The following is a 26367-nucleotide window of genomic DNA, read 5'->3' on the forward strand; positions in this document are numbered from 1 at the left end:
GGATTGTTTAGCCTGGAGAAGAGAAAATTCCAGGAAGGCCTTATAGCAGCCTTCCAGTACCTGAAAGGTCCTATAGGAAAGCTGGGAGGGTTTTTTTTACAGGGACAGGGAGTGACAGAACAAGGGGTAACAGGTTTAAATTGAAAGTGGGGAGATTTAGATTAGGTATAAGATAAAAATTCTTTCCAGAGAGAGTGATTAGGCACTGGCACAGGTGGCCCAGAGAAGCTGTGGATGCCCCATCCCTGGATGTCTTCAAGGCCAGGCTGGATGAGGCTTTGAGCAACCTGGTCTAGTGGAAGGGGTCCCTGCCCATGGCAGGGGGGGTGGAACTAGATGGGCTTTAAGGTCCCTTCCAACCCAAAACATTCTACGGTTCTATAATTCTGTGATTTCCCCCAACACAGATGAAAAACAGTGTAGGTTCAGAGGTCTGGTCTCAAGCTCTTCATACCTTGTGGTGTTTGGAGTGTGAGCTCATGGTCTTGTGTCTTTTCATGGTACTTTTTTTCTTTTGCTGCTTAAACCCTGCCATCTGGGGGGAAGGGGGTGCAGCGTGGGGGCAGCTGGCAGGGGAAGGTGGTGGCAAGAGAAGAGGGGATGTGAAACATGTTTACACTTATAAGTCTATCTCTTCTAACCTGAATAAAGGGAAGCTGAGCTGTGATCATGTCCCCAAATGCTGTCCCAAGAGGTTTATCCTTCTATTTCAATGCTCTCAGCTGGAAAAGACAATAGTTCATTCTTTAGAAAAACTTGAGGTCCTTTTATACTTCTAATAGGTTTTTTTCCCAAACCTTCCCTTCCTTGAAGCAAGCCCCTTATCTCCTCCCCAGCATTCCCAAATTGATCACACGTAGCAGACTTCCTGGCGCTCGGTCACCAAATGCTGAATGAACTCGTACTGCACCTGAGCAGCAAACATCAAGCTCACCGGTACGCTTCCACAGCCTCCGCAAGGAAACCATTGGAGTTCATGGAGCTTGCCTCCAGGATGCAAATTATATATCCCAGAACGTGGTACGTTCATCCAGCAGGTACCTCCTGGAAGTTCTGTGCGTGCAGCTGGATAATGTTGCATCCCAGATGACATTTTCTCCCTCAAAAAAAAAGAAAGAGGGGCATAAAGAGCAAAATCAGTCACAACTTGTAGTGACTGTCTTTTAGAAGAGTGTTAGTTTTATTCCATCTCAATCCCAAATTTTATCATAATCTGTAATACGTGAGAAAAGCACAGATGTGGTTTTCTTGTACATGCTAATGCTTTCTGAGCTGTGTAAGTGGTATCGGTCTTGTTTTCTGTCTGAGGTTTCCCATTTGGTAGCAGGGCTGCAGTGGCCCAGGATTTCCTGCTTGCGCTGTCCCTTGCAGCGTGCCAGCAGAACTGTTCGGGCATTAGTGGGGGAAACTGGCCAAAACCCAGTTTGCATCCTCCTGCCAGCCTGGTCTGTGGTGCGGCTGCGCAGCAGGGCGTGCAGCACAGTGGTGGAAAGGGCGCCTTCCTAACGCAATTGGGGCTGCTGAAGCTGGCTTTAACAGGGCTTCCAGGTGTTTCACCTGGAAAATATGCCAGGGTACAGCTGGAGTAGTTCAGATTCTCCACGTCGGTTCACTGTTCACAGAATACGCAGACAGCAGTTGCACTGACCCAAACAAGGGATGGGTGAACTGCACCGTAGAGCAAGGACACTTCAAACCACTGATACCACGATGCCAAACCACACTGTCTAATACTGCTGACAACTCTCGTTCTTTCATGTTTGGCTTTTTTCCTCTGAAGATACCAAATACATTTGCATGCAAATATTTTTATATTAAGTATGTTATTGAATGTAAATATTTGCATGTTAAAATGTACTTTCATAATACATTCTTCCTACAAATCTTGCTTCTCTTTGTTCCTCAAACCTGAGAAAACATCCCACTTCAGTATCCGTTTGAGGAATGATGTTGCTGAGTGTGCTGCCGAGCCTGATTCTTTGTATGGAAGTTTAGGTGTCTGCTTTCTTGCTTTTGATCCAGTTCCGTTTGTGTTTCCAAATGCTTATCAGTTTGTTTTCATGAGGTTTTAAGCATAACTTCCTACCCAGACATGAAAGGGTTTTTTTTTTTCTTCCTAACGCAATGAACTTCAGTGAGACTCTTTGCATATGATTGCACACAAGAGGAGAAACGCTGAAACTCAGCTCATTGCCACGGACACAGCTTCAGTGCTGTGGAACCCAACGCACAACCTTTTCTGCGGTTCCCTCGGCGTCTCGGGGCGTCTCCTGAAAGCGCAGGCACCAGCCGGCGCTCTGCCGCGATCCCCTGGCAGCCTTGGAGCAGCCCCGTGTCTCGTCTTTAAGCCGGGGTTATGAGATGCTTCGGAAATGCTGTCATTGAGGAATGTCTTCGTTCGAGGTGGGAGATGAGCTCCGAGCGGATGTTAAACAGAGGCCCCGTCTTCTGGGTGTGTTTGGCTGAATGTGTCAGGAAGGAGAGCTGTATGAAAACCTTGGGGGGTGACGAGTGCCATGTAACGTGATACAGGAAAGTTTGTTGTAAAATGTATCGTGGACATTTGGAATGTCATAATTTTTAATTGTATGCTGCTGTTGTTTTATCTGAACTTGAACGGAGGTGGTTATGCACTGCCAGAGAGCTCATTAATGGTTTTTAAACACTTTCCTAGAATTTTTCCTTAGTTTTCTGATTATGATAACTATTCACTTGTTCCCCTTTCATTTTAGATGTTGTTCTGCAGAGGTGAAAAAGAATCATAGAATCACAGAATGGTTTGGGGTGGAAGGGACCTTAAAGACCATCCAGTTTCAACCCCCCTGCCATGAGCAGGGACACCTTCCACTAGACCAGGTTGCTCAAAGCCTCATCCAGCCTGGCCTTGAACATTTCCAGGGATGGGGCATCCACAGCTTCTCTGGGCAACCTGTTCCAGTGCTTCACCACCCCCTGCGGGAAGAACATTATGTGTGTCCAGACTTTGAGGTTATATTCAATGCCCTCCTTTGTAATCGTTAAGCACGCTCCTTTCTTTTTTATGTGTTTCAGGTGAAGCCTGCCATCCCAGTGTTGAAGCATGAGTACTGATGCCAGTCAGGCTGTGATCACTACTCCTCCCCCGGCCACGATGCCTCACAAAGAGCGGTACTTCGATCGCATCAATGAGAATGACCCAGAGTATATTCGGGAGAGAAACATGTCTCCTGACCTGAGGCAGGACTTCAATATGATGGAGCAAAGGAAGAGGGTCACTCAGATACTGCAGAGCCCTGTGAGTGGGACTAAGGGAGGGTGAGAACCAAAGAGGGTTATTTTCTGAGATTCCTGATTAACTTTCTGAGACCTGAAAAGGGAAATCTATGTCACAGCTAGCTAGGATAACTCTGGGCCATCTTCTAAGAAGAGTCACTAAACAGATTATCCAGCATTTTGTTTGCATAGGGGTTTTTTTGTCTGAGAACAAGCAACCTTTACTGTGTTGGGTTTGTTCCTGATGCTTTTATATTCTTATGCTTCATTTCAGCATTACAAAAGGTCTGGCTGGCTGCAGGGTACTTAATTAAAACTTAGGGGCAGGGAAGAGAGTGAAGGAGTCACCGGTCAAATAGGAACACATGAGGGCATTACATGGTGTTCTGCTATCTGGGTTTGCATGTTAACCTATCGTTTGCATCGGGAATGCTTTAATTAACATTTTTCATTGGGTTAAGTTTGTTTAAAACCTAGACTATGTGTGCTTTTCATCTCCTTGGGGGTGATCATACCCATACTTGGCCATATTAGCACGCTTCTACAGGTTGTGCAAGTTCAGTACTTGTGTAGGCTACAGAGAAAGCTATTATCTATTGAACCACTCTCATATCGGTTTTAATCTGTATTTTAATACTTGTATTCTTTAGGTTTAACCTGATGAATACATTGGAAAGTAATACTGTTGCCTTGAGTATTTTGAAGCCATAGGGAGTCAGTAAGGACTGTGCGAGGATGAGCCTTTGGGGGTGTTGGGTTTAATGGCAGTAACAAAGATAACAGGACTGGGAAGGGGTTAAGCAGCTTTACAGATCCTTCCTCTTCAGTTCTTCTGTAAGTTGGGGGGCTTCTTCTGTAATTTTTTGAAGCTTTTCCATATGTAACACGATTGCAAACAGCTGTTAGTAATCACCCTGTTATAGTCATCCATGAATAACAGGATTGTTTGCTAAAGTGTTGTCGTGGAGTGCCTCTTGGATCTGTGTGTTGCTCTGAGTATAATGTGAACCTGTTGACTAAGGAATTTATTACTCTCGAGTCAATTTGTGCAAGCTTGGTTTTGCAGCCAAGCTCTTTTATAAAGAAAATACTCTAAGGAGGTATTGCATAATGTTTTAATCATTCTAATTTTATGTTAAACACTTGATTGTAAAATTTGATCGGAGTCTGCTCATTTCTGTTAAAATATTCACATCATGAATAGCCAGGACTCACAGAAAAGACTAGATCTTTAGCCTAACAGATAAAATAAGTTACAGAGACCTTGTTTGGGTTTGTATATATTATTTTTTAGTCCTTTTGATGGCAATATTGAAACTGATGAGCATAACTGTTTCCTTAACGTTTTGGGGGACCTTTTGCCAAATGGAGTAAATGTCCCTTTGCCACAGCCCCTGTGGTTTTTTTAATAGATGCAGTGTCAGTGTGCAGATTTTGGGAAGGGGGATGAAGAGGGGCAACCCCTGAGTCTAAATAACTGTGTTAACCGAAGGTTGGAGGACAGAGATCCACGGGGCTGCTGTTAGTGTCCTGCCGCAAGAGAGGCTGAGCCCAGCCTTTTTTGGCTGCCAGTATATTGCAAGGGGTTTTTTGTGTAAGGGAATGGTTGTCCAAAATAGCCAGGGACCTGCTGCCTGCAGGGAGAAACGGGAACGTGGGAGCCGAGTGTCTGATCAGGCACAAAGAGGTGCCTGAGCTACCACTTCCGCTCATTTAAATATCTCCTTTTATTGCCTCTCTTCTTGAAATAGAAAATTTAGAGGAACCCTGCTGTGATTTCTCATGTGAGGAAATAAAACATTTTTAATACAATATCTGACTGTATGTCCATCAAGCAAATTTCATAACTGATTTGGGGAGAGAAACTGCATTATTTCTTCCAGGCTCCAGCTGTGATGTGCCATAGTGTTCTTCAGAGTCAGGACTGAAAACTATTACCTAGTCTCTTGAATACAGTATTTGTCACAAAAGGGCCAGAAAGCATTTTACTTGTTACCATTCTGCAAAACACAGTTTCAGAATTGAATTAACGAGTACTGTGCATGATGTTTTTGTTCTATAGCTGCAGAATTACATTGCATTAGAAGTTTGCATAGAGCTTTGTTGAGTCTCTGGTTTATTCTAGTCGACAAGGAGGAAATAGTTAGAGGGTGTTTGGAAGAAGAGGAAGAGAGGTTATCAGACACATTTTAAAGAAGAGCTTCCTTGCTGGTATATCTTCACCCTATCTTAGAGATGGGCCTTCATATCTTTGCCCAGTCTTGATATATGCATTCAGATCCCAGAAATAGTCATTGACTCATCTTCTGGCAAGTATTACTAAATTTGAAGTGTATGCAGCAAGGATAATGCCTTTCTTAAAAATACATGGGTATGGACCTGTGGTGAGCTTGTTTCAACATGCACTTTCTGTGAGCAAGGAATTACTGTGCAAAAACAAAGGGTTAATCACTGTCATATGCTAGGAAGCTTGGGTACTGATTTAATCTGTTTTATTAAAAAGCTTTTTTCTTTCTTTCAAGTAGGAAGATCTAAATCCTTTAGCAAGAAAATAAATTAGAGAATGTATTTCAGGAACCCGCGATATATTTTGTGCAGTGCATGTTATTGTAAGGGCTACAGCCCTGACCAGACATCTTCAGACATCAAACTGCTGCATCTCTCTGATGTGCTGTCTGATGCACGTATTGATGTGCAATTTGACTACTCGTCTCTGATGTGCAATTTCCCTTTCCTAAATTGTATAATTTAAAAGCTGCTGAAAAGCTCTTCCCATTACCTCTGATGTTTGCTAATGTCTTCGAGTCTGTTCATAATAAGTCTTAAAGCAATTATAGGAGTTTTATGACAGCTGCCCACGGAGAATGTCCTGACACTGTGAGTGAATTCTCAGGCATGTTGGCTTAATACTGCATGTAACCTGTGAGCATCTGACAGCCTGGAGAATCTGATAGGAGCTGCATCTTTGTTGTACTCTGCCTGTTAGAAAGGTGGAAAGAAATAAAGATCAGCTGGGTCTAAACAGTCTGATAACACCCCGAGGTACTGCTGGCCAATCTTTCAGCTAAGTTGTTTATTTCAGTAGTGCCTGCAGGTTCAGAAGGTTTGGGTACTGTGTCATTATTTTTCAAGGAAAGGTATTACATGTATGCAGTGGACTGATTTTATTGCTTGACATTGGGTCTGAGATACTTGACCTCTAATATATCCAGAATTAGAAAAGGTGGGCATATTGTTTAGATTTTGCCCACTTAAAACTGTTTTCAGTTATGGAATTGTCTTTTTTTTATGCTAAACAATCACATATTGCTTGTTATACAGAGTAACTAGCTCTTTCAGAGGGTAAACACTTAGCTGCTGTATTGTCAAATCCTTATTTCAGTTATGGTATGGAGACCTGCTGGTCTTCATTGCCTTCTGACATTCCTGTTACCCTCACCATGGCAACCAGAAGCTTCAAAAACACTTAAAAAAAAAAAAAAACCACACCATAAAACAAACAGCTGTGGCTGCAGAGTTACTGTGTGTGACAACTGAACAGCCAGTTCAGCATCCAGGAGCTGCATGAACGTGCTGCAGGGAGAGACTCCCTGCAATCCTCCTGGAGCGGCCAGGGAAGGTGTTGGGTGTTCCTGCAGGCAGGCAGCAGTGCTGTGCTGCTTCCAGTGAAGACAATTATCTAACCAGCAGGAAAGCTAATGATGGGCTTTAGCTAACAGGACTGTGTGTGTAACCTGCCAGGAAACTGGGATCACTGCTTAGGCTGCCTTGAGGGGTACCTTACCTCCCATTTATAGCACTGTATTCGAAGGAAAGCTACAGGTCAGAGTGGGAATGGGAGAGGATGCATTCACTAATATTTCATTATTTTTACTGATGTAAGAAGAAGTTGGAGTAGTCAAATTCATGCATAAAATGATGAGTTGAAGGGATGAAATATGCAAATATATGAATGCCTGCGTATTGGAGTTTAAATGCCTGATTTATGTTTTGAATTTACCGTTGAAAGTTTCGTGTGGCTTGCTGAAACCCACTGAGCGTGTTCTTGCCATTTTTACATAGGAAACACAGTTATTTGGAGCTTGTTTGGTTTTAAGTTGAGCACTTTCCCGGCAGGATCTCATCAGGCTTTGCTTTAATTTCACGTTGGATGTGGGGCGCGCACACTGACCTGTGCGGCTCTGCAGGGCGTTCGGGGCGATTCTGCCTTGGTGCTGCCAGGGCGTGAGGGCACTGGTTCAGTTCTAGCCATCCAGACTGCAAAATCAGGGGCGTTTTACGCTGAGGTTAAAAACGTACTTCTCTCCCGTGCCTCTCTTCCTTTCTGCCTTGTACATGCACACACGCCCCGGCCCCCCACGCCAGCTGGTCTTGCCCAAAAAAGTGGGGGTATAACAGTCCTGCTTAGCAACTCCTCTATTCAGAGATCTGTCTTAGCATGCAGCCAGATTTTTCTCCTCAAAAACAAGCAAACCCACCCACACTTGAATTTGGTTTTCTCTGTCTACGTTATTTTCAAACCATCAGCACAGAGATGAAGGATGGTTTGATTTATTTTTTTTCACCCATGTTTGCAGTTGTCTAGCTTACTCTGTTTTGTATCGCCTGAGTGTGCAGTATTTTCACACCACTCCCTTTTGGGGCAGTTTATTTTCTTAAAATATCAAAGTTCTTTCAGTTCCTCACATTTCATCTTCCACCTCTCTTTCCCCACAAGTTCAAAAGCCTTTCGGATCCTTCAGGAGCGTCACCCTTTGGCCAGGAAGGGCCTTATACATCCCCTGGGGACCTCCTCAGCGGGCAGGCTTCTCGCATTGCAGCTCCTTCCTCTGGCTGCAGATGTCTCCTCTGACATCTGGTGACTCACTGCTGGGGTGTCAGGACCCTCCTCTCATCGCAGCGGCTTGTGTAACCGCATGCTTTCATCATACGGCCTGTACAGCCCTTCATTCACCAGGGGAGATGAGCTCAACTTGGCACGGCAGTTAAGACATCAGAAAATGCCCCTTGAAGATCCCTTCTGAGCTATGACAATATCCCGCTGAGCCCGGGGCAGACCGGGGGGCTGGACAAGTTCAGCATTGATGTGCACTCAGGGTAGTGCTGTGTTAACTCAAGGCCATCTACTAGATCTCTGCGAGAAACCAAGAAATCCTTGCTATAGTGCAGGGTGGGTTCATATCCATGTGCTGACCAGCACTACAAGTGCTCTTGTGCTCTTCCCTGCTTCCTGATGTTAAAAATGAAAGTTACCTTTAATTCCTCTCTTATTTCCAGCTTTCTGCTTTCCATTTAGTGTGAACTGTGCTTTTCATTAGATATAAATGCCAGCAGGTTCCAAATTTTTTTTTTTTTCCCATCCATATTTCTAATCTTCCCGCTGGTTGTTGAACGGCTTGGGTTTGGGTTTTTTGTCATCTCAGGGGAGTGTCTGCAGATCCTGTTGTACTTTTGGCACCATGTCCTTTAGATTAAAGGACAATTAAACAATCCTCTGTTGCCTGACAACTCTCCTACAGTCCTGTATGTATTGAAGTTGTTAATTGTAAATACCACTCCAAATTAATTCTGTAAGATAGTGATAGGGAGATATAAAATGCATTGTAAAGAAATCCACTATTTTTTCATTCACTAGTCTGGTAAATTCTGTCCAATAAAGACAAGAAGTGGGTCTGGTAAGAGCACGAAGAGGGGTTTCTGCTGCAGTATAAGTAATGAATAACAACTAAAAGGACTTACTTAGCTGGATTCATTTTTAAGTCTGTCTTCTTTTTCCTGGCTGTTAAATAATCCCTTGGTTTTGTATAAGCTTTTAACAGTGCCTGGAAAATCCTGGAAAGTTGTGACTGATGACTTTCCTCCCAGGCTGCAGGAGCACATGCATCCAGAACCCCCTGGAAGAGCTCTGCCCATCGTCTGTCCTGGTGCATCCCCACCACGTGTGCTCCCAGCCTCCCTACTCCCACACTTACTGCGGAAACAGTTCATTATGCTCAGAAACGGGTACGGCCCTGACAAGCTGAATTTGATGTCTTGTAGCTTTTTAAATTTCGGCAGTTATATTCCGTCTAGCAAGATGCATAGCATGGCTTTTCTCCTCAAGGACACACGAGGGAGGGAGCCAGAGCCCCCGTCACTGCGGCAGTTGTGCAGGCATGGGGATTGCTGGTGCTGGGACTCCGGGAGCCGGGTGTGCGGAAGAAGGGTTTTGCAAAGGAGTTCAGTGCTCCAGGTTTTGCTTTAATCATAGGGTATCTCTAGGCTGCTTATCGCAGGAGTAAACACGCCGCTTCAGCTGGCGGAGGAAAGCTGGTGCGTACCAGGTTAGAGGAGCAGGAAAAACCAGCACAGGCTGAGCTCTGTATGGGACCAGCTTTTATTGTTGCTGGAGTCGCTGAATCCAGCCCAGAGACCCACGCACAAGCGACGAGGTGATTGTACCTTTACCTAATTCCCCATATTTAATACTGACCCTACTTCTCTCTGTCTTTACACAGAAGTTCCCTTTTTCTTTCCATGGTGTTAACAAACACCTTCTGTGACTCTTATCTTCCCCCCGCCAGCCTGAACTCAGTGGCGGTTTTTCTTGTGGCCAACTCCACCCTTTTCCACTTAGGCCACCGGTTGTTTGTATCTAAACTCCAGTCTTGAAACAACCTGCTACGAAGCCGTATCTGCTGCTTCGGTGAAGGTCTTCCTCTCCGCGGGCAGCTGTGTTTGCAGCAGGGGAGTTAAAATTAACGTCTCTTCGCTCTCAAGAACAAAGTACCAGTTAAGTTCTGAAACTTTTCTTCGGTGGTGGTGATTGGGCTCACGGACTCTGTGTAGGCGCATTTATATGTAGAAAAGTTGAACCAGACCCTCTTTAAAAATGGATTTAAGATATATAAACTAATCAAAACTGGGCAAAAGTAAAAATGGGTGAAGGGGTTTCTTGTATCATTCTGCAGCTTTTAGGCTAACGGCAGTGCTGCTAATACATGGAGGGACCTCACGTGTCTTTTGTAGCTACGTTCCTGTAGGCTGATATATCAAACTGTTTAGACCTTACTGTAATTAGTCCTGATGTGAGCACATGTTTTTTTCCTCTTAAAGGTTTGCAGTGGTGTGGAATATTTGTAGATAGCCTGTATACCATTGTTTTCTCTATTTACAGGAAAATTCCTTTTCTCACTGATTTATTTTTACTTTTTTTGAGGGGATAAGGACTACGTGGAGGAATCAATGGTCCACAAACAAGTAACAGCATAGAAAGATAGTCAAAATACTTATGAGCCTGCAAACTTCTTAACATCATCAGAGAGTTGCCTACCAAGTTGAAGGGATTAATACTAAAATTTTCTAGCAACATTATTATTCTGTGCTATTTATAGGTGTGTATACATGTAAAATAGATTATTCTAGGAAGTTGGTTATTCTGGTTTTTCTGCTTATGTTGACTGAAAAATACCAGTTGTTGCTTTGATTCTTAAAAGCCCCAATTTACACTGTCAGCTCACACTTAGACTGTCCTTCTCAAAGAATATGGAAGGAAATGACTCAGGACTGAGGCTTGTAACTTCACTCTTCAGTTGCATAGAGCCCTTGCAGGTCTAAGAAGAAAGATTTTTGTGTCTAGACTGCTTGAGTTTGATGTATGTTTGAATGATGATTGCAAATATTTCTGGAGAAGTAATTTTGTGATATTAGAAAGACCTTGACCTAATCACGCAGCTAACGACTCTCTCCAGTAGAGCTCTGTCTGTTCTGCAGGCTGCAGTGTTGCCTGAGGCTGTCGAAGCTGGTAGGAAAGAGCTGCCTGGAGTTTCAGGAACAGAAAGTTTAGGGTTCTAGAAACAGTTTTAGGAACAGGCTGAGCTGCCCTCTGTGCTTTACTGGTGAGCTGTAGGGAGATGCACGTCTCAGTGCGAGGCAGTGGAGTGGCATTCCGGAGGTGGGTGAGATGGGAGCAGAGCAGCCGGGTACCACCAGCTCGGGGCAGTCAGGTCAGCAGTTGGCAGGTTTGCCGGCGCAGGGGGTGCCTTGGTTCGTGGCCTAACTGCAAAACTATGTTTTCCTCTGGTGTAACTTAGTGTGGTTCAGCTCACTGCTGTTTTGGAGAGAACAATTTCAGCTGGCAGTGGTGAAAGGAGAGTTTGCAGCCTGCTGTGTACCGAGGTCAGTCGCTTAGGTGGCTGGCTGCTGCCAGCTGAATGAAAGCCCTGCTCAGCAGCCTTCTAGTCGTGCTACTTGCCTGAAGTGTTGCTTTGCCTCCTTTCTGGTAGCTGTCATGGGCCCTGTTTCATACCACAGGCCACTTTCTATGTCAGCTTCCAGCAGGATGCTTGGAGTGCTGTTCCAGCACAAACAAGAAGGGACACTGGTGCTTGGCTGGGCAGGTGAGCTCACTGGAAACAGAAGGATGCTTGTGCAAAGAGGAAAGGATTCTCAGCTATGGCGGGGTGGGTTGTCCAGGCAGCAGCCTTGCTGTAGTACCGGCACAGGCAGTTTGGCCGAGTCCAGAATTGCAGCTGGGCAGCCATGAGGTGCTGTGCTTTTCCCTATGGGACTCGGTCCCCCACTGTGAAAACATCACTGCTCTTATTGTATCATCTTACGTCTAAAGTTTTGGTTTTAAAACTAACAAACAAAAAAACCCACGTGTATCCAAAGAGCTATTTAAATCTCAGAGCTGAAACTTTCTCTTCACTGAGCAATGCTGAGCATACAGCTGAATAACACAACTCTTCGCTCACCTGACAGTAGAGTTTTCCTTTTGTCAGCATTTTCTTGTCGAATGCTACATCTGACATTACTAGGGACCTTTCCGCTCGAAAAATACCTGCTTTGTGCCAGAGCCAAAGGTATTTGTCATCTTTTTGAATACATCTCCCTCAAGCATGACTTGTACGTGGTCACTCATGGGCAGTTGCAGTGTAATGCCACCTATATATATTCTAGTCATGTGAATTCAAGCGAAACCAAACCCCTTGGTCTCCAGGCTGTGGCTAGGTTTTCTGAAGCAGATTCCTGCCACTGAATGGGTCAGGTCCCTCAGTCAGAGCCCTGCGCAGTAGTGGTTTTACAGAAATAAGTGTCGTACAGTGAAAGCTCCAATAAATGTATTTCATTTAATGGCTAATATTTAAGGTAAATTGTTCTCCAGAAGTGATGCCCTTCATGTGAGCCCATTGGGAATTACCAGAAACAGAAGAAGGTTGTGTTAAGACATGTGGGACGGTTATCTAAGGACATACAGGTCTAAGTTTTAAATGTCTGTAGCAGTGAACAAAAGGTATTGAAATATCCTTAAATATGCATGGAGGAATGTGCGTGAGTCACGGCCGTGACACACTGGAGGCTGCAGGCTGCTACAAAACAGCGTTGCGCATTGGCACGTGGATAAATCGCTGAGTTCATTTTATGCACTTCGTCCATATCCTCACCTCTGTTTTACAGCTCATCCCAAACCTCCCCATTTGCCACTTGCCCTGGCTCTTTCCTATCTTCTGTTATTTCTGAAATTATTTTTAAGGAAAGCTGCTTGTTCGGTTTAACAAAATTGTTGATACCACAGTAAATCCGCATTTGTAGTAGCCTCAGCAAGTGTATAGTATACTACTGTTGGCATCAGGGAGCAAAACTAAGCTCAGAATAATGAAAACAGCATGATCAGAAAGTAGAATAATTAAAAATACAATAAGAAATATACCCAAAAAACTGTCAAAAATGGCCAGGGATAAGTTACACTACCTTTTTGCTGCTGTAGAAGTCATATTACTCATACAAGTTTAAAAGAAAAGACTGACTATGACTAATAAGAGTTTATTGTGAATGTTTTTGCAGATCCTTTTTATAGTCCTTGATGAATTGAAGTGAGAGTGATTTAATATAATACAGATAACTGTTTTTCTCCATCTCCTCCCAAGCAAATACTTCCATAAATTTTGTGAATTCTGTCTTTCACATGGCCCCTGAGAGACTACAAATGTGCAATTTTTTTATGCACAGATTGTAAAGAAGAGTGAAGGGGCATTTCAGCCTTGCAGAGTGTGAAATGGCAGAGCTTTCTTGCAGGAGACCTCTTTCAGGAGTATTTGAGAAGAAATTGAGTCTCTTGGCATGACAGAATTTGAAAGTATAGCTTGTTGATGAATTATGTTGGCCAGGTGTTGTCTCTGCAGTCTTAATAGATCACAGCAACAGGAGAAAGTACCATAAAACTGTAGCCACATGGTGAACGATTAGCAGAAGAGTGATCTGGCGCTGGGATGACTGGTGCTTGAAAGTCTGTTTTATGTGGTTTGGGGATTTTTAAAGGGGGAAGAAAATCCATCTCTCATGTGAGGGATATGATGTGCAACAGGCCAAGGAAGTACCTCTGTTATTTTACACTTTATGTGCTTTCAAGCAGGTTGGTAGAACATAAAGGTTGGCCCTTGGCTCCTTTTTCTGTGCACTGAGCTGTGTGATCACCAAAATGCTTCCTTCTGGTTATGTGAAAAATCCTTATGTCTTCTACAGAGATTGTATAAATCCCATGCAGCTGAATTTCATTCAAAACCACTTTGGTTGTAGGGGGAGATGCTCAGATTCAGGTACTAACAACCTCAAGGGTTTAAACCAGGCTGTCATGGGTGATGCTGCGTCATGTTTCCTGGTTTTTGACTGTGATTTTCTGCGTAGCCCCGTGTTACCCTGAGGTACGGCAGCACATTAAGCACTTGGTGCTGCCCTTGAATTTTCACTGAGACTTGTGCTCTGAGTATGCAAGAAGCTCCTTACTGCCCAGTGCTCTTCAAAGGGGGCTCCGGGCCTCTCAAAATAAATGTCCCAAATGGGTGGAATCATCCACCCTCGACCTTTTTGGTGCCATGCTGTGGAAATGATGACAGGGCTCTGCTGCACCTTAAAGGCATGTTTGGGGATTAGTATGCTAATGCTTGTGAAGCTCTTGGATTTACAGTAATTATCTGCCCAGAGAAAATCTTGTCAGCTAAATAATAATTGTCATCCCAACAGAGTATGAGTAGAACCTGTGCCGAGTCACAAGATGAGGGGAAAATACTTTCTTTTCTAGTCAGAGCTAGCCACTGCGTGCCAAACGAGGCTTGGGGATGACTGTGCTATGCTTAAAGATTATGATCTCTGTGCAAGAGGGGCAGAGAAAGAACCCCTGCACTTCCGATTTCCAGCAGGCTGGGCTTGTGGCCACATTCAGGATGCAGGCTGAGGACAGCACTCGTTGTTTTGTCACCAAGGGTGGCACCCACGTTGCCTGGAACACATGATGACACCATCCTCGGAGCTGGATCGCAGTGGGTTCCAGAGTCATCTGCTGACAGATGAAGTATGAGAGTCAGGATGTTTTGTCCAACCGGTTGCTGTTTTCCAGAAATCTTGTTTGTCTTTCTGGCCATTACCTCCCATCAGTTTCCCTTACAGGCTCCCAGTGCTGATCCACCTCCCATACCTCCACTTCTTTTCTCCCAGTCCCAGTTAAGTTCCTTTCCTCACTCAGTTCTCTGTTTCTTCTTTCCTTTTCCCCATCTTCTCCCTTCCCCTGCCACATAGTTCTCACCTACAGCAGCCACTGAAGAGAAAGAGCTGACTTTGCCCATGTATTTTCAGGCTAGTGAGTGGTGGTTCGGCTGTTTTGGGGGGTCTGGTCAGTCCACGTGAATTTTTAGAGGCTTTACTTGCGGAAATCTGGCAAGTCTCAGGTACACACAATCCTGACAAAATTACTCTAAGGAAGCGCACGGGTGTCTGAAAACTGGGAATATACAAGTATAGTTATGGACGTTCGGCTGTCCAACTGGGAGGCCTTGTCAAGTAGAGTGTTGAGGATGCCTTTTTGGAGGTCTGGTAGCACTCACTCTCTTTTAGAGTCCAAACTGTTGATAAACAAGCTATGTCGTGGGATGGCTGGGTTCTACCCGACAAAGTGGGTGTTTTGGAGGACTGAATTAAAATTCAGCAAAGACGTTCCGTTCGCCATACAGAACTATTTTCTTTTTTAATTGAGAGCAAGCACTTGGCTAAGGAGGCAAACTGAAAGGCACAGTTGCCTACTGGGAATAGCCTGGAGTTATAATAGGAGTCAGCTGTGTGGTAAAGACACCAAATGTCTTTCTGGAATGACCCAGCAAGAGTGTTCACGAAACACCTCAGCTCATGTTGTGTGCAGCTTTGCATACTGCCCGTTCAGACAAAAGCTGGAAGATGCTGCCAAGAAACAATGAGAGGGGTAGAGAATACAACCTACAAGGAGAGTTTGAAGGAACAGTTTACTTAGTCTGGAAACGTCAGGATGGAAATAGTCGTAGGACAGGTGTTTGTTTTGGATAGTGGTTAATCTGCCTGTCAGCTAGAAGGAACAGGCTTTGTCCACGGTGCATAATGTATTAAATCTGAGACTGCAAAAACCTTTTCCATTGTATTTTCTGCAAGAGTTTATCTCTCGGGGTTGCAGACGTTTTATGCAGGAGAAGAAGGGAGGGTTTTTCCCTTTGGGAGAACAAAAGAAATGGAGAGAAGAAGGCATCTTGGCATCCCTTCTAGTTTTTGCATGTCTGTGATAGTACTTGAGCATGGACGAGCTCCAGTTTTCCAGTTGTTTATAATTTTATCAAATTTGGATGGATTTTCAGAGGGATTACAGAATTTTATAATATCCAGCACTAAAAGCCACACATCCTGATCCAATTTCAAATACCTTTTCCAAAATAAGGAGAACTCTTTAATTATTGATAGAAACGTTTTTTGTTATAATTTACAAACTCCTTCCTCCTGGCCCCCAAATTGCCAGCACTTACCATACAAAGCTTAGGTCAGATGGTTAAAGTTTGGCAAAGCCATACAAAAAAAGCAATACAAAAAAAGTGTATTATCACCGGGTCTAAGGGGAAGTGTCATGTAACATTAATAACAGGCAAAGCTACCAGCCCCACCTATAATAAAGTTATTTCTATCAAAGCCAGGTTTCCTTGATGATTCTCAAATGTTTCTACAGGCTTTTAGAGAAGATCTGGAATGCCTTATTCAAGAACAGATGAAGAAGGGCAATAACCCCACTGGACTGCTTGCGTTACAACAGATTGCTGAATACATTACAGCAAGCTCTTTTGCAGGTTTTTCCTCATCTTCCTTCAGTAAGTGAATTACACATATAATTGCACTTTTTCTCTTCCTTTTTGTATTATCACCGGGGCTTAGCAATGCTGGGATCCCCTCTTTGAGTAGAGTTCTGTTAGAGCTTGCTTCAGCTGCGAAGTAGTACAGATGGTGGCCTTAACTTTCCTTTTTAGGCTGCTTTCTCTCAAATTCTTTGATTTGTATAATGATATCCAAAATGTTTGGAGTCCTCACACTCATTTATTCTAGAATTTGCCAATAAAAGTTTCACTGAGATAGGGAAGAAAACGCTGTGCTCCGTTACTATTAGCAGTTTAATTTGAGCATAAACTGAGATGTGAAATACATAACAATTTAGATTGTTTATTTTGTACTCTTACATATAAATTATTATTAAAAATAAGGGGAGGGGGAATAGCCTGGCAAATTGAATTATTACACAGTTCCCACAGCTAAAACCAGCTTGCAGTATGCACTCCAGGTATAAAGATGTCGCTAGGATCTTTCAGTTAACATCCAAGTTCTTTCCAAGTCGGGGAGCACCGAAACATTAAAGTCGATTTAAGTTCTGCGGGTGGACATCATGTGGGAGCTTACCAGCCTGAAGTACAGTGGCAGCTGTCAGCATTCAGCACCTTCCGAGAACTGGTGCCGCCATGGCTTTTCAGAGTTCATTGCCCAAAACAGGTAGAAGAAGGCAACAGAGCACCCACATAAATTTTCCTCTGTGGCTGGTTGGTGAGACTGCAGGTGCAACTGTTTCCTCCGCTGCGTTTGCCCAGGGTCTGCCAGCATGACTAATCTCAAAATGCATACCCTTTTTGTTGAAAATTGAAATTATTGTTGCGTCTTCTGGTCTTAACTTTCGCTGTAAGCAGAGGCTGTAGCTCTCAAAGGGATATTATGCATCCATGAAGGGGAGAAGTGTATGTTTGTTCAGTCACAAGTCAAAGAGAGCAATCAATCTGTTAAGGAGTGATCTCTTCTGTCCAGCAGTTTGAGGACTCTGGCACTAACCCTAATTTGTTCATTAGGACTAAATTAAAGTGCTCAGGCTGAGGGACCTCTCCAAATTAGTTATACTGGTGTTGGAAGTCATAGAATCATAGAATCACAGAATGGTTTGGGCTGGAAGGGACCTTAAAGATCATCTAGTTCCAACCCCCCTGCCGTGGGCAGGGACACCTTCCACTAAGTCCAGCAGGCATGAGTAACACGTTAAAATACTTCACTAGTGGCGAATGTTTCTAAAGCCCCACTCCAGTCCTATATAAGATCTTCAATCAGGAGAGACCTCAAAATCTGAGTGGTACTTCAAAACAAACCTGTATTTTACCCCTCTCTTGTTTGAAAAGGAGATGAAGACTGCAATTCAGGGTATAGTTCCCACTGTCTTAAAGTAACAGAAGTTTCGCTAAAGACCTTGGAAATCCCAGCAGTGCAGTACCAGTCTAATAACTGGTGGTGCTGCTATGCCAACGGTTTAGATAAACTGCTTCTGGAAGGTCATGGCATAGCTAGGAGTTATTTAATTGTCTGACTGGCCATCATCTGGTTCTATCTGTTTTTTTCAGGCCATGGAATGATTACACCTATCAATGATCTACCTGGGGTAGATACTTCCTCGTTTGTTAAGGGAGAAAAACTTACTCGTTGCAAGTTAGCCAGCTTATATAGATTGGCTGACTTGTTCGGGTGGGCACATTTGCCAAATGCCTATATCACAGTAAGTATTTTAGAGAATAAAAATCCTTTTTTCGAATATTACCTATTCATTCCAGCTAATTTCCTCCCTGAATAACATAAATTCAAAAATAGATCAGTAATCCATTTTCTTCCTCTTTGCAGGTAAGAGTAAGCAAGGAGCATGACCATATTCTAATCATTCCAAGAGGTCTGTCCTTTTCTGAGGCTTCAGCTTCTAATTTGGTACGTGATTCACCTGCTCTAATAACCAGCAAGGCTCAACCTGTTTTCTAAAAGACTTTTGTGGCTGCTAAAATGGACTTCTAAACTATAATCATGCTGTTATTGGTTTTTTAATGTTTACCCACCAGATGAAAAGCTGATTAACTATTTAGATAGTAGCATCCATTGTCCTCAGCGTTTCTTTTTGGGTTTAGCTTTGCTTTAAGTTGCTTTGTCTTCAAACTTCAGTGTGGAGCAGCAAAGTTTTGTTTTCCTGTCTGATGAAGCTCGTCAAATAGCCTCAGTGTAACAGCAGCCTTTTATAACCTGACAGTATGGTAATACATATGAAATGACTCTGTAGGAGTGGTGTTAGGAGAATCAGCTCTTATCCTCCTAAGTGGGAAATAAAGTTGAATAATCTTCCCCGGGCCCAACAAAGGAGCTGGGTGAAGTTACAGATTGGCAGTTGGGCAACGGTAGCTGCTAAATCACACATCTTTTGGTGCAGAACCTGCCATATGTTCTTCGTGTCAGCACGTATCTGTAAAGAAATCACCTCCAGTTGGAGGGGGGCAGCAGATTGAGACTGATAGTGTTACACCAGCAAATGCAGAACCAAAATACAGACGTGAGAGAACAGGACCTGATACGACCCTGCTGTTGTTGTTTGTTGATTCTGGAGTTACTATTTTAATGTTCTCGTGAAATTGGAAATTCCCTATGCATTTAATTTTCTCATTGGAAATTTCTCAGAGGCTGGATTTTCTTCACGCGTAAAATGTAGGCAATATTAACAAAATTCACTTCTGAAAGTCAGAAACAAGGAAGGGTCAGCTAGGCCAAAGAGGAGTCTACGCTGTGTCAGGGTCTTATCTTTACTACTTCCATGGCTGGACCTTCTGCAGCCATCAAGGGCTTGAACAGCAGGATGGTTTATCAACACACAGATTTATGGCTGCCCTCCTACTTTTTTTCATGCTCTGAGCCCTAAACATGTAAATTTGGTACCAAGTAAGAAGGGGAGGGTATTTTGTACATAATGGCATTTGTTGCAAAATTTTGAATATTGTTTCTTTGTTTAACTTTTCCAGGTTAAGGTAAACATCCTGGGAGATGTAGTTGACCAGGGGAGTACAACTTTAAGCATTGACAATGCAGGATTCAGTCCACACGTGGCCATCTACTCCACACGCCCCGATGTCAGATGCGTAATACACATACATACCCCTGCAACAGCAGCTGTAAGTCTGCCTTCTAGCATAAAGAGTAGAAGAAAACAGGTTTACCTTATGAACTTAGATCACCTTTCTTAATCTGAATCACTGCTTAAGGCACTTATATGTTTGCTTTTAACATCAACTCCACGCTGGTAAGGAAAGGCATGAGGTTATTAAATACGCAGAGTAGGAGGGCTGGGCTGCTGTAGTGAAATGGATAGGAGTAAGCCGATGCTCAGATACAATTGTACTGAGGTGGAGGAGGCTATAAAATTTATAGTTTACACGGGCTGCTTCGTTTATAGCATGTTAGACCGTGTAAGGTGCTGTACACAGCATGATTTGCGTGATTAAACCACAGCTCCAGTGGTTTAATTAGTAGTTATGTTCAGTTTGGATTTACCTCACCATTAAAAAGTCATAGTTACATATAAGTTAAAAATGGTCTGTGTAACAGTGATAAAAAAGCTAAGGAGACTTGACAGAAATGGTTTGAGAACAATAGATACATTCATATTATTTTACAAAAATATGCATATGTATGCATTCCTTGACTATAGTCAAAAAAAGGCATGCATAACTTTTTATATTATTTTTTTAAAGTTATAAATTTGGGAAAGAAGCATAAACCACTAAGCAGGCTTATGCTGAGAATTAAACAAGGATAAAATTATCAATAAATTAACTGGAGCTGGGATAATTTGCCTTTTCCTGTAATGAACCTGCCCCTAGGTTGGGTAGCAGCAGCTCTGTCACCCCACTGCAAATTAGACTAGGAGTAAAAAAAAAAAGAGGTATTGCTTCTCAGCTTTCACTCTGGAGAGTTTGACTCTCTTCTTGCCAAGATATAGCGTACAGCCCACTAGAGCCTGAGTGGTTGAGATGTGGGTTTTAAGAGTTTCCTTTTTTCCTAATTATCAGTACTTCATTTTCTTGAAACAGGTTTCATCTATGAAGTGTGGCATCCTTCCCATATCGCAGGAAGCTCTGATTCTGGGAGATGTTGCTTATTACAACTATCAGGGATCTCTTGATGAACAGGAAGAGAGAATTCAGCTTCAGAAAGTTCTTGGACCCAGTTGCAAGGTATTCAGCCTCACTCATGCTCTTCATAAACAACTTTCATGTACTGCGACGGTTTCTACCATTTAACATTAGTGTCTTCATTCACTAGGTATTAGTCTTGAGAAACCATGGTGTGGTGGCACTAGGAGAGACACTGGAAGAAGCATTCCACTACATTTTCAATGTTCAGCTGGCCTGTGAAACACAGGTGAGAGAGAATTTGTCTGTATTTAACTCCAGACGCTTATGCTGCTGAGCTATAGACTGTATCCCAGAGAGGAAGACCTCTAGTGTTGCGAAATATTTGGGGTTGTGGAATCATAGGATCATAGAATGGTTGGGGTTGGAAGGGGCCTTAAAGCCCATCTAGTTCCACCCCCCCTGCCATGGGCAGGGACCCCTTCCACTAGACCAGGTTGCTCAAAGCCTCATCCAGCCTGGCCTTGAACACTCCCAGGGATGGGGCATCCACAGCTTCTCTGGGCAACCTGTTCCAGTGCCTCACCACCCTCTCTGGGAAGAATTTCTTCCTGATATCTAATCTAAACCTCCCCACTTTCAATTTAAACCCGTTACCCCTTGTCCTGTCACTACAGGCCCTGTAATAATATGAATCCAGTAATAATATGCCAGATCAAAGTCAAGGAGGTTGGTATAATCAGGAAAACAGAAGGGACAACACAAGTTCTGTGTCCCTCTTCCCAGAGCGAGTACCAGTGGTGGTGTTAGCCACGGAAGGGTACAGGTTTTGTTCCATGCTGTGGATAGTGAACTTCAGGCGGGGCATCAGCCAGATGACAGATTCAGTGGCACTCGCCGCATGTGGAAGTGTGACTTACGGACTCCCAACGTCCAGCTCACGTATCAAACCCGAACGTTGTGACAAAGAAAGAAGCTTCTTCCTATGATCACAAAGATCTGTAAAACCAAATAAACAAATGATCTTTGGAGCAATGGTAAAGGGTAGTGTATTTAAAAATAGCTTGAGTCCCAAAATCAGTTCTTTCCGTGCTAACTTCAGCTACCTAGAGAGGTGCCTAGGTACGATCTATAACCTGATGGGAGAGGCCCCTGAAAGCGCCCTCGTTTCCATAACGCTCAAGCCTGGAACTTCACCACTTTGCTCTTGTTCCCCAGCAATCCTGTGCTCCCATGTAGCTGTGTGGAGGTATAAATGGCAGTCTCCCACTCCTTTCCTCTCCTCCTTCGCCTGCCATTCATTTTGAGTTCGATCACTCATTTATTTTGAAACATACAGCAACATGAAAAATTTTTGGTCTGGGGATGCAGAAGGACTTTTTTAGGGTACCCTTGAGAGCTAGTGTTTGAGTCTACTCCTTTGAAAGTACAGTTATTAGCAGGTATTATCTTCCTCTCATAAGAATCACTTGCTATGTACGGTAATACATTGTTGCACAGAAGAAAACTGCCATGAGACATAACTGCAGCCTGTGTTCAAGTGTATTTCTCCTGTGAATTCAGAAAAGCAGAGGATCCAAAAGCTTTTCCATGAATGAAATACGCTCGTTGCTGTCTCTAGGTTCATGCGTTAGCTGGAGCAGGTGGGATAGACAATCTCCTACTGCTGGATCTGCAGAAGTTCAAGCCCTCCACGCACGCTGTGGCAGCAGCGGGGGGAGGTGGAGTTAACATGGCTTCGCAGCAGAAGTGGAAAGTTGGGGAGCAAGAATTTGAAGCACTCATGCGGATGCTGGACAACCTGGTGAGAGCATGTCGATGGTGGTGTGACACCCTCTAGCCTCTGTAAGCTCCTGGGGGTGGAGGATTAGCTTCTGTAAAGCAAACCATCTTTTCTGGTTTCTTGGAGAGTTTGAAAATGAAGACAGAATAACTTTTATTGTATACGTAAATCTCTTCTGCTTGGTTTAGATTTCATTGTATCAGTGCATCTGACAGTGGTATTCTGCCTTGATGAGAATTTATAATGTTTTGAACTTAGATTTTAGAATCATAGAATCACAGAATGGTTTGGGTTGGAAGGGACCTTAAAGCCCATCCAGTTCCAACCCCCCTGCCATGGGCAGGGACACCTTCCACTAGACCAGGTTGCTCAAAGCCTCATCCAGCCTGGCCTTGGACACTTCAGGGATGGGGCATCCACAGCTTCTCTGGGCAACCTGTTCCAGTGCCTCACCACCCTCTCCGGGAAGAATTTTTTCCTGATATCTAATCTAAACCTCCCTGTTTTCAATTTGTACCCGTTACCCCTTGTCCTGTCACTACAGGCTCATTTTGTCTGACCCATCTCACAAACATATTGGGTCTTTATGGGAACTTAATAGTAAAAATATATTTTAATTGCCACCTTGTAGATAGACACAGCAGATTCCCTCTACCTTTTGTTAGAAACTCTAATATTAGGAAACAGGGTGATCATTTCTTACTTGCTTGGTAATTTCTTATTCACAGGCCGTTTCACTGCCCTGTGAATTTTAGGACAGCCATCAACACAAGCAGAGCGAGGAATGGGGGGCTGTCGTGAACTAGGGTGTGCTGCTGCGGGGGACAGACCGAGGTGGCTATGGACGCTACCTGGGGCACAGCCTGAATGGGAGTCACGTGGCGGCCACGCACTCACGAGGGCAGGAGGAAGGTGAAGTGTGAGGGGGCTCCTGTCCGGCCGCCGCTGTACTGTATTTAAAGGGGGCTGTCGGATGTTGATGGCAGGAATGAATGAGGGATGGCACCACTAGCCTGCTCTCTGAAGAGCTCCGTGAACCTGCTTAATGCATCTAGGGCAGCACAAAACCCCACAGAAGTGTAGAACGGTTTGGGTTGGAAGGGACCTTAAAGATCTTCCATGTCTTCTTTGGGTACCTTTTTCTGATTTCACTTATTATTTCTATTTCAAAAGTTTTTTAAATATTTTTTTCCTCTTTCTTCCCCCTCCATAGGGATACAGAACTGGCTATGCCTACAGGCAGCCGTTAGTCAGGGAAAAACCCAGACATAAGAGTGACGTTGAGATCCCGGCCACTGTGACCGCCTTCTCCTTTGAAGATGATACAGTCCCGCTTTCCCCCCTGAAATTCCTGGCGCAGAGGCAGCAGAGAGAAAAGACAAGATGGCTGAACTCTCCAAACACGTACTTGAAAGTTAATGTGCCTGAGGAGTCCTGGAACGGGGAAACCAGTCCCAGGACTAAGATCACGGTAGGTAGATATTTTGGGCAGTGGCTTAGTTTTTGTGCTACTTGAAAGTAAATTACACACAGTTTAGATGAGGCAATTTTTAACAGGATTAGCAAGTAAGTTTACTGAGCAAATAGAAATAGTCTTGGGGGAGACTTAATGACATCACTTCTAAGGCCCCACTCTGTGGGGGTTTAATGTTTGGAAAAGTAACAGATTATGATAAAATTTAACAGTTATTTCCCTTTTGTTACTAGTTCTTCTGATTACTGAAGTAGAAAACTGTTTTTCTACCATATCTTTTTGTGCTATTAATTATCCACCAAACACAGTAAGGTTTGCAGTCACCCATGGGTTCTTCTCTACACGGAGGAAACACAAGCTCCAATTCATCTCTAACTGCCCCTCTCCTGTTTGTGAGCCCGCTGAAAACAGACTTCAAGGAGTCTGTTCAGGCTACTACTTTGAATGATGATCAAGGATTTTCCTCCTCCTTCTGCTCATCATGATGCTTCCACTGTGTTTCCTGCCTGGAGAGAGCTGGCTCTCCTGGGACTACGAAATGGTATTTGCCATCAGGCTACTCCCAGTTGCAGAGTACAACTGTAAAAGCGTCAGCTCCTCCTGCTGGCAGGCTAGCGAGTTTCTAAGCTTAAATTTAGGAGCAACACCCTCAGCAACCGATTTAAAACCCTGCTTTACAAAGGAAAAAAGCTACAGTCAGAATGTGTGGTTAGCAGAGGTGGAAGTTGTTTGCATGAACAGGGGCTCTGGAGCTGGTGGATCTATGTGCTAGGATCACTGGGAGGCGTGATCCTCTCTAAACAGGACTTCTTATTGAGTACCCAGCCAGTACTGCGTTTTTCAGGACCGTATTTCAGTGTTTACACAAAGTAGTCATGATGATACATGTTCGAGGCAACTTAAATCCTCTTGGGCAAACACACAAACCTGGTAAGGAGTTGGGATTATTTTGGGGGTGTCATGTGGAATTGAGAATAAAGTCAGAAAGTCCTTTCCTTATGGCTCTTCTTGAACAGTAAGACAACACTGGGAATTGTTCATCCCCATCATGCTGGGGTTTTCAGCTTTTTATATTTCTTTTCTTTAAGTGGATGAAAGCTGATGAGTCCTCCAAGACTAGTGGAGGGACGCCAATCAAAATTGAAGATCCAAACCAATTTGTTCCTCTAAATACAAACCCAAGTGAAGTGTTGGAAAAGAGAAATAAGGTAAAAGAAGTGTAATTAAATTTAAAAAGTAGCACTTCCAAATAAAATTATGTTTTCAAATAATGATTCAACACAGCAGTAAAATAACATTTTCAAATGTTCTGATTTTACCAAAAAGTCTCTTACATTGCATATGATTTCTTGGCACTAAAAGGCATTTGTTTAAATGTGTGATAGGCACGAGGTGTGTGTAGGTACAGGCGCAGTAAATAAATAACTTCTGAGTGCAATGGTTTGATGAAGGACGAGTAGGAACTCTGGAAATGATAGGTTGGAAATGGTCGTCCCTGCTATTTAGCATTATGTTTAGTGGATAATTAGGTGTCAACGTGAACCAAATTGCTTCGTGTCATCTGCAGCATGATTCAATCTCAGGCTGTAATCTCACTCTGTTCTGTATTAATTTGCCTGGCACTTATTAAGCTGGAGCTTCCATGGTCCAGTCTGCTTCCTAGTGGCAGTAAGAAAAGAAAAGGAGAGATTATTGTTGGACCTCTCTCCGTAAACACAAATATCTCACTGCTTTTCCCTTCCAGCGTGTAAGATGCTGATGTTCAGACTGACCAGATCCTCCACCCTAGGCATAACTCTTTTAACAGATCCTCAGGGCACTTCCCATTTGATTACATATTCTTTTCTTTCCTGGAAAGCACCGTATCAGTATCTGTGGGGACTGGAGTTAGAAAGACCAACTCCCTTCCGTAGAACTGGCAAGACACCATCTAATCATCTAGAGATTAATGGTAGAAGTCCCAGACAATGGTTTTTAAATTCATGCATGTCACTGTCTTATTAGATAATTTATTCCTATTTTTCTGCTGTAGAATTTTTTTATATGATCTGTACTTGTAGTTATATTTAGATCTGATGTGTCAATCTCTTAAACACTGAGAGTGTGAAGCTACAGCTGTTGGTCTGGGGAAAAGAACGAGCTATTCACCAACCTTTGTGACCGTGGAGATCTCTCCAATAACTTAACATGGGTCGTTTTATGGGATGGAGAGGACAGGTTCAGATATATCCTATTCCTTGGAGCTTATTTCTAAATCCTGACTTGCCTGAAGTGCAGGAGCTGGCACCAGGGTGGATATTCCAGGAGTACTCGAAGGGCTAAACAACACATGTGGTGTATTGGGTGGGGAAGAAGAGACCTTAAGTTTTAGGTGCAGCAGCATACAGCTCGATCCTCCAGCCGTAGGCTGCTGCCTGTGTTACCGAAGGGCATAGGATTTGTTTCTAACCCGGTTTATTTTCTCTCTGTAGATAAGGGAGCAAAACCGATACGACCTAAAGACAGCAGGACCACAGTCTCAGCTGCTCGCCGGGATTGTGGTGGATAAAAAACCGAGCCCAGTGAGTAGGACGTAATCAATTGATTTACAAAGATTTGGGTTATTTTGGCTGTCTGTTTTTCAAACATGT

General features: G+C 43.5%; 1 protein-coding gene across 2 annotated transcripts in view; it reads left to right on the forward strand.

Moving 5' to 3' along the window:
• The first annotated feature begins 3049 nt into the window (after positions 1-3049).
• Positions 3050-26367, forward strand: part of ADD3 (adducin 3 (gamma)) — a 28617-nt gene continuing 5299 nt past the window's right edge. For both annotated transcript variants that reach the window (XM_010153621.1, XM_010153620.1), the window contains exons 1-11: positions 3050-3274; positions 16247-16385; positions 17943-18094; positions 18217-18297; positions 19371-19520; positions 20439-20582; positions 20671-20769; positions 22102-22284; positions 23477-23734; positions 24826-24945; positions 26209-26298. In XM_010153621.1, the coding sequence (XP_010151923.1) occupies positions 3080-3274; positions 16247-16385; positions 17943-18094; positions 18217-18297; positions 19371-19520; positions 20439-20582; positions 20671-20769; positions 22102-22284; positions 23477-23734; positions 24826-24945; positions 26209-26298 (1611 nt within the window). In that variant the 5' untranslated portion in view covers positions 3050-3079. The remainder of the gene's footprint in view (positions 3275-16246; positions 16386-17942; positions 18095-18216; positions 18298-19370; positions 19521-20438; positions 20583-20670; positions 20770-22101; positions 22285-23476; positions 23735-24825; positions 24946-26208; positions 26299-26367) is intronic.

The sequence above is a fragment of the Eurypyga helias genome, unplaced genomic scaffold (assembly GCF_000690775.1).
Source record: "Eurypyga helias isolate BGI_N326 unplaced genomic scaffold, ASM69077v1 scaffold16666, whole genome shotgun sequence".
Classification (NCBI taxonomy): Eukaryota; Metazoa; Chordata; class Aves; order Eurypygiformes; family Eurypygidae; genus Eurypyga; species Eurypyga helias.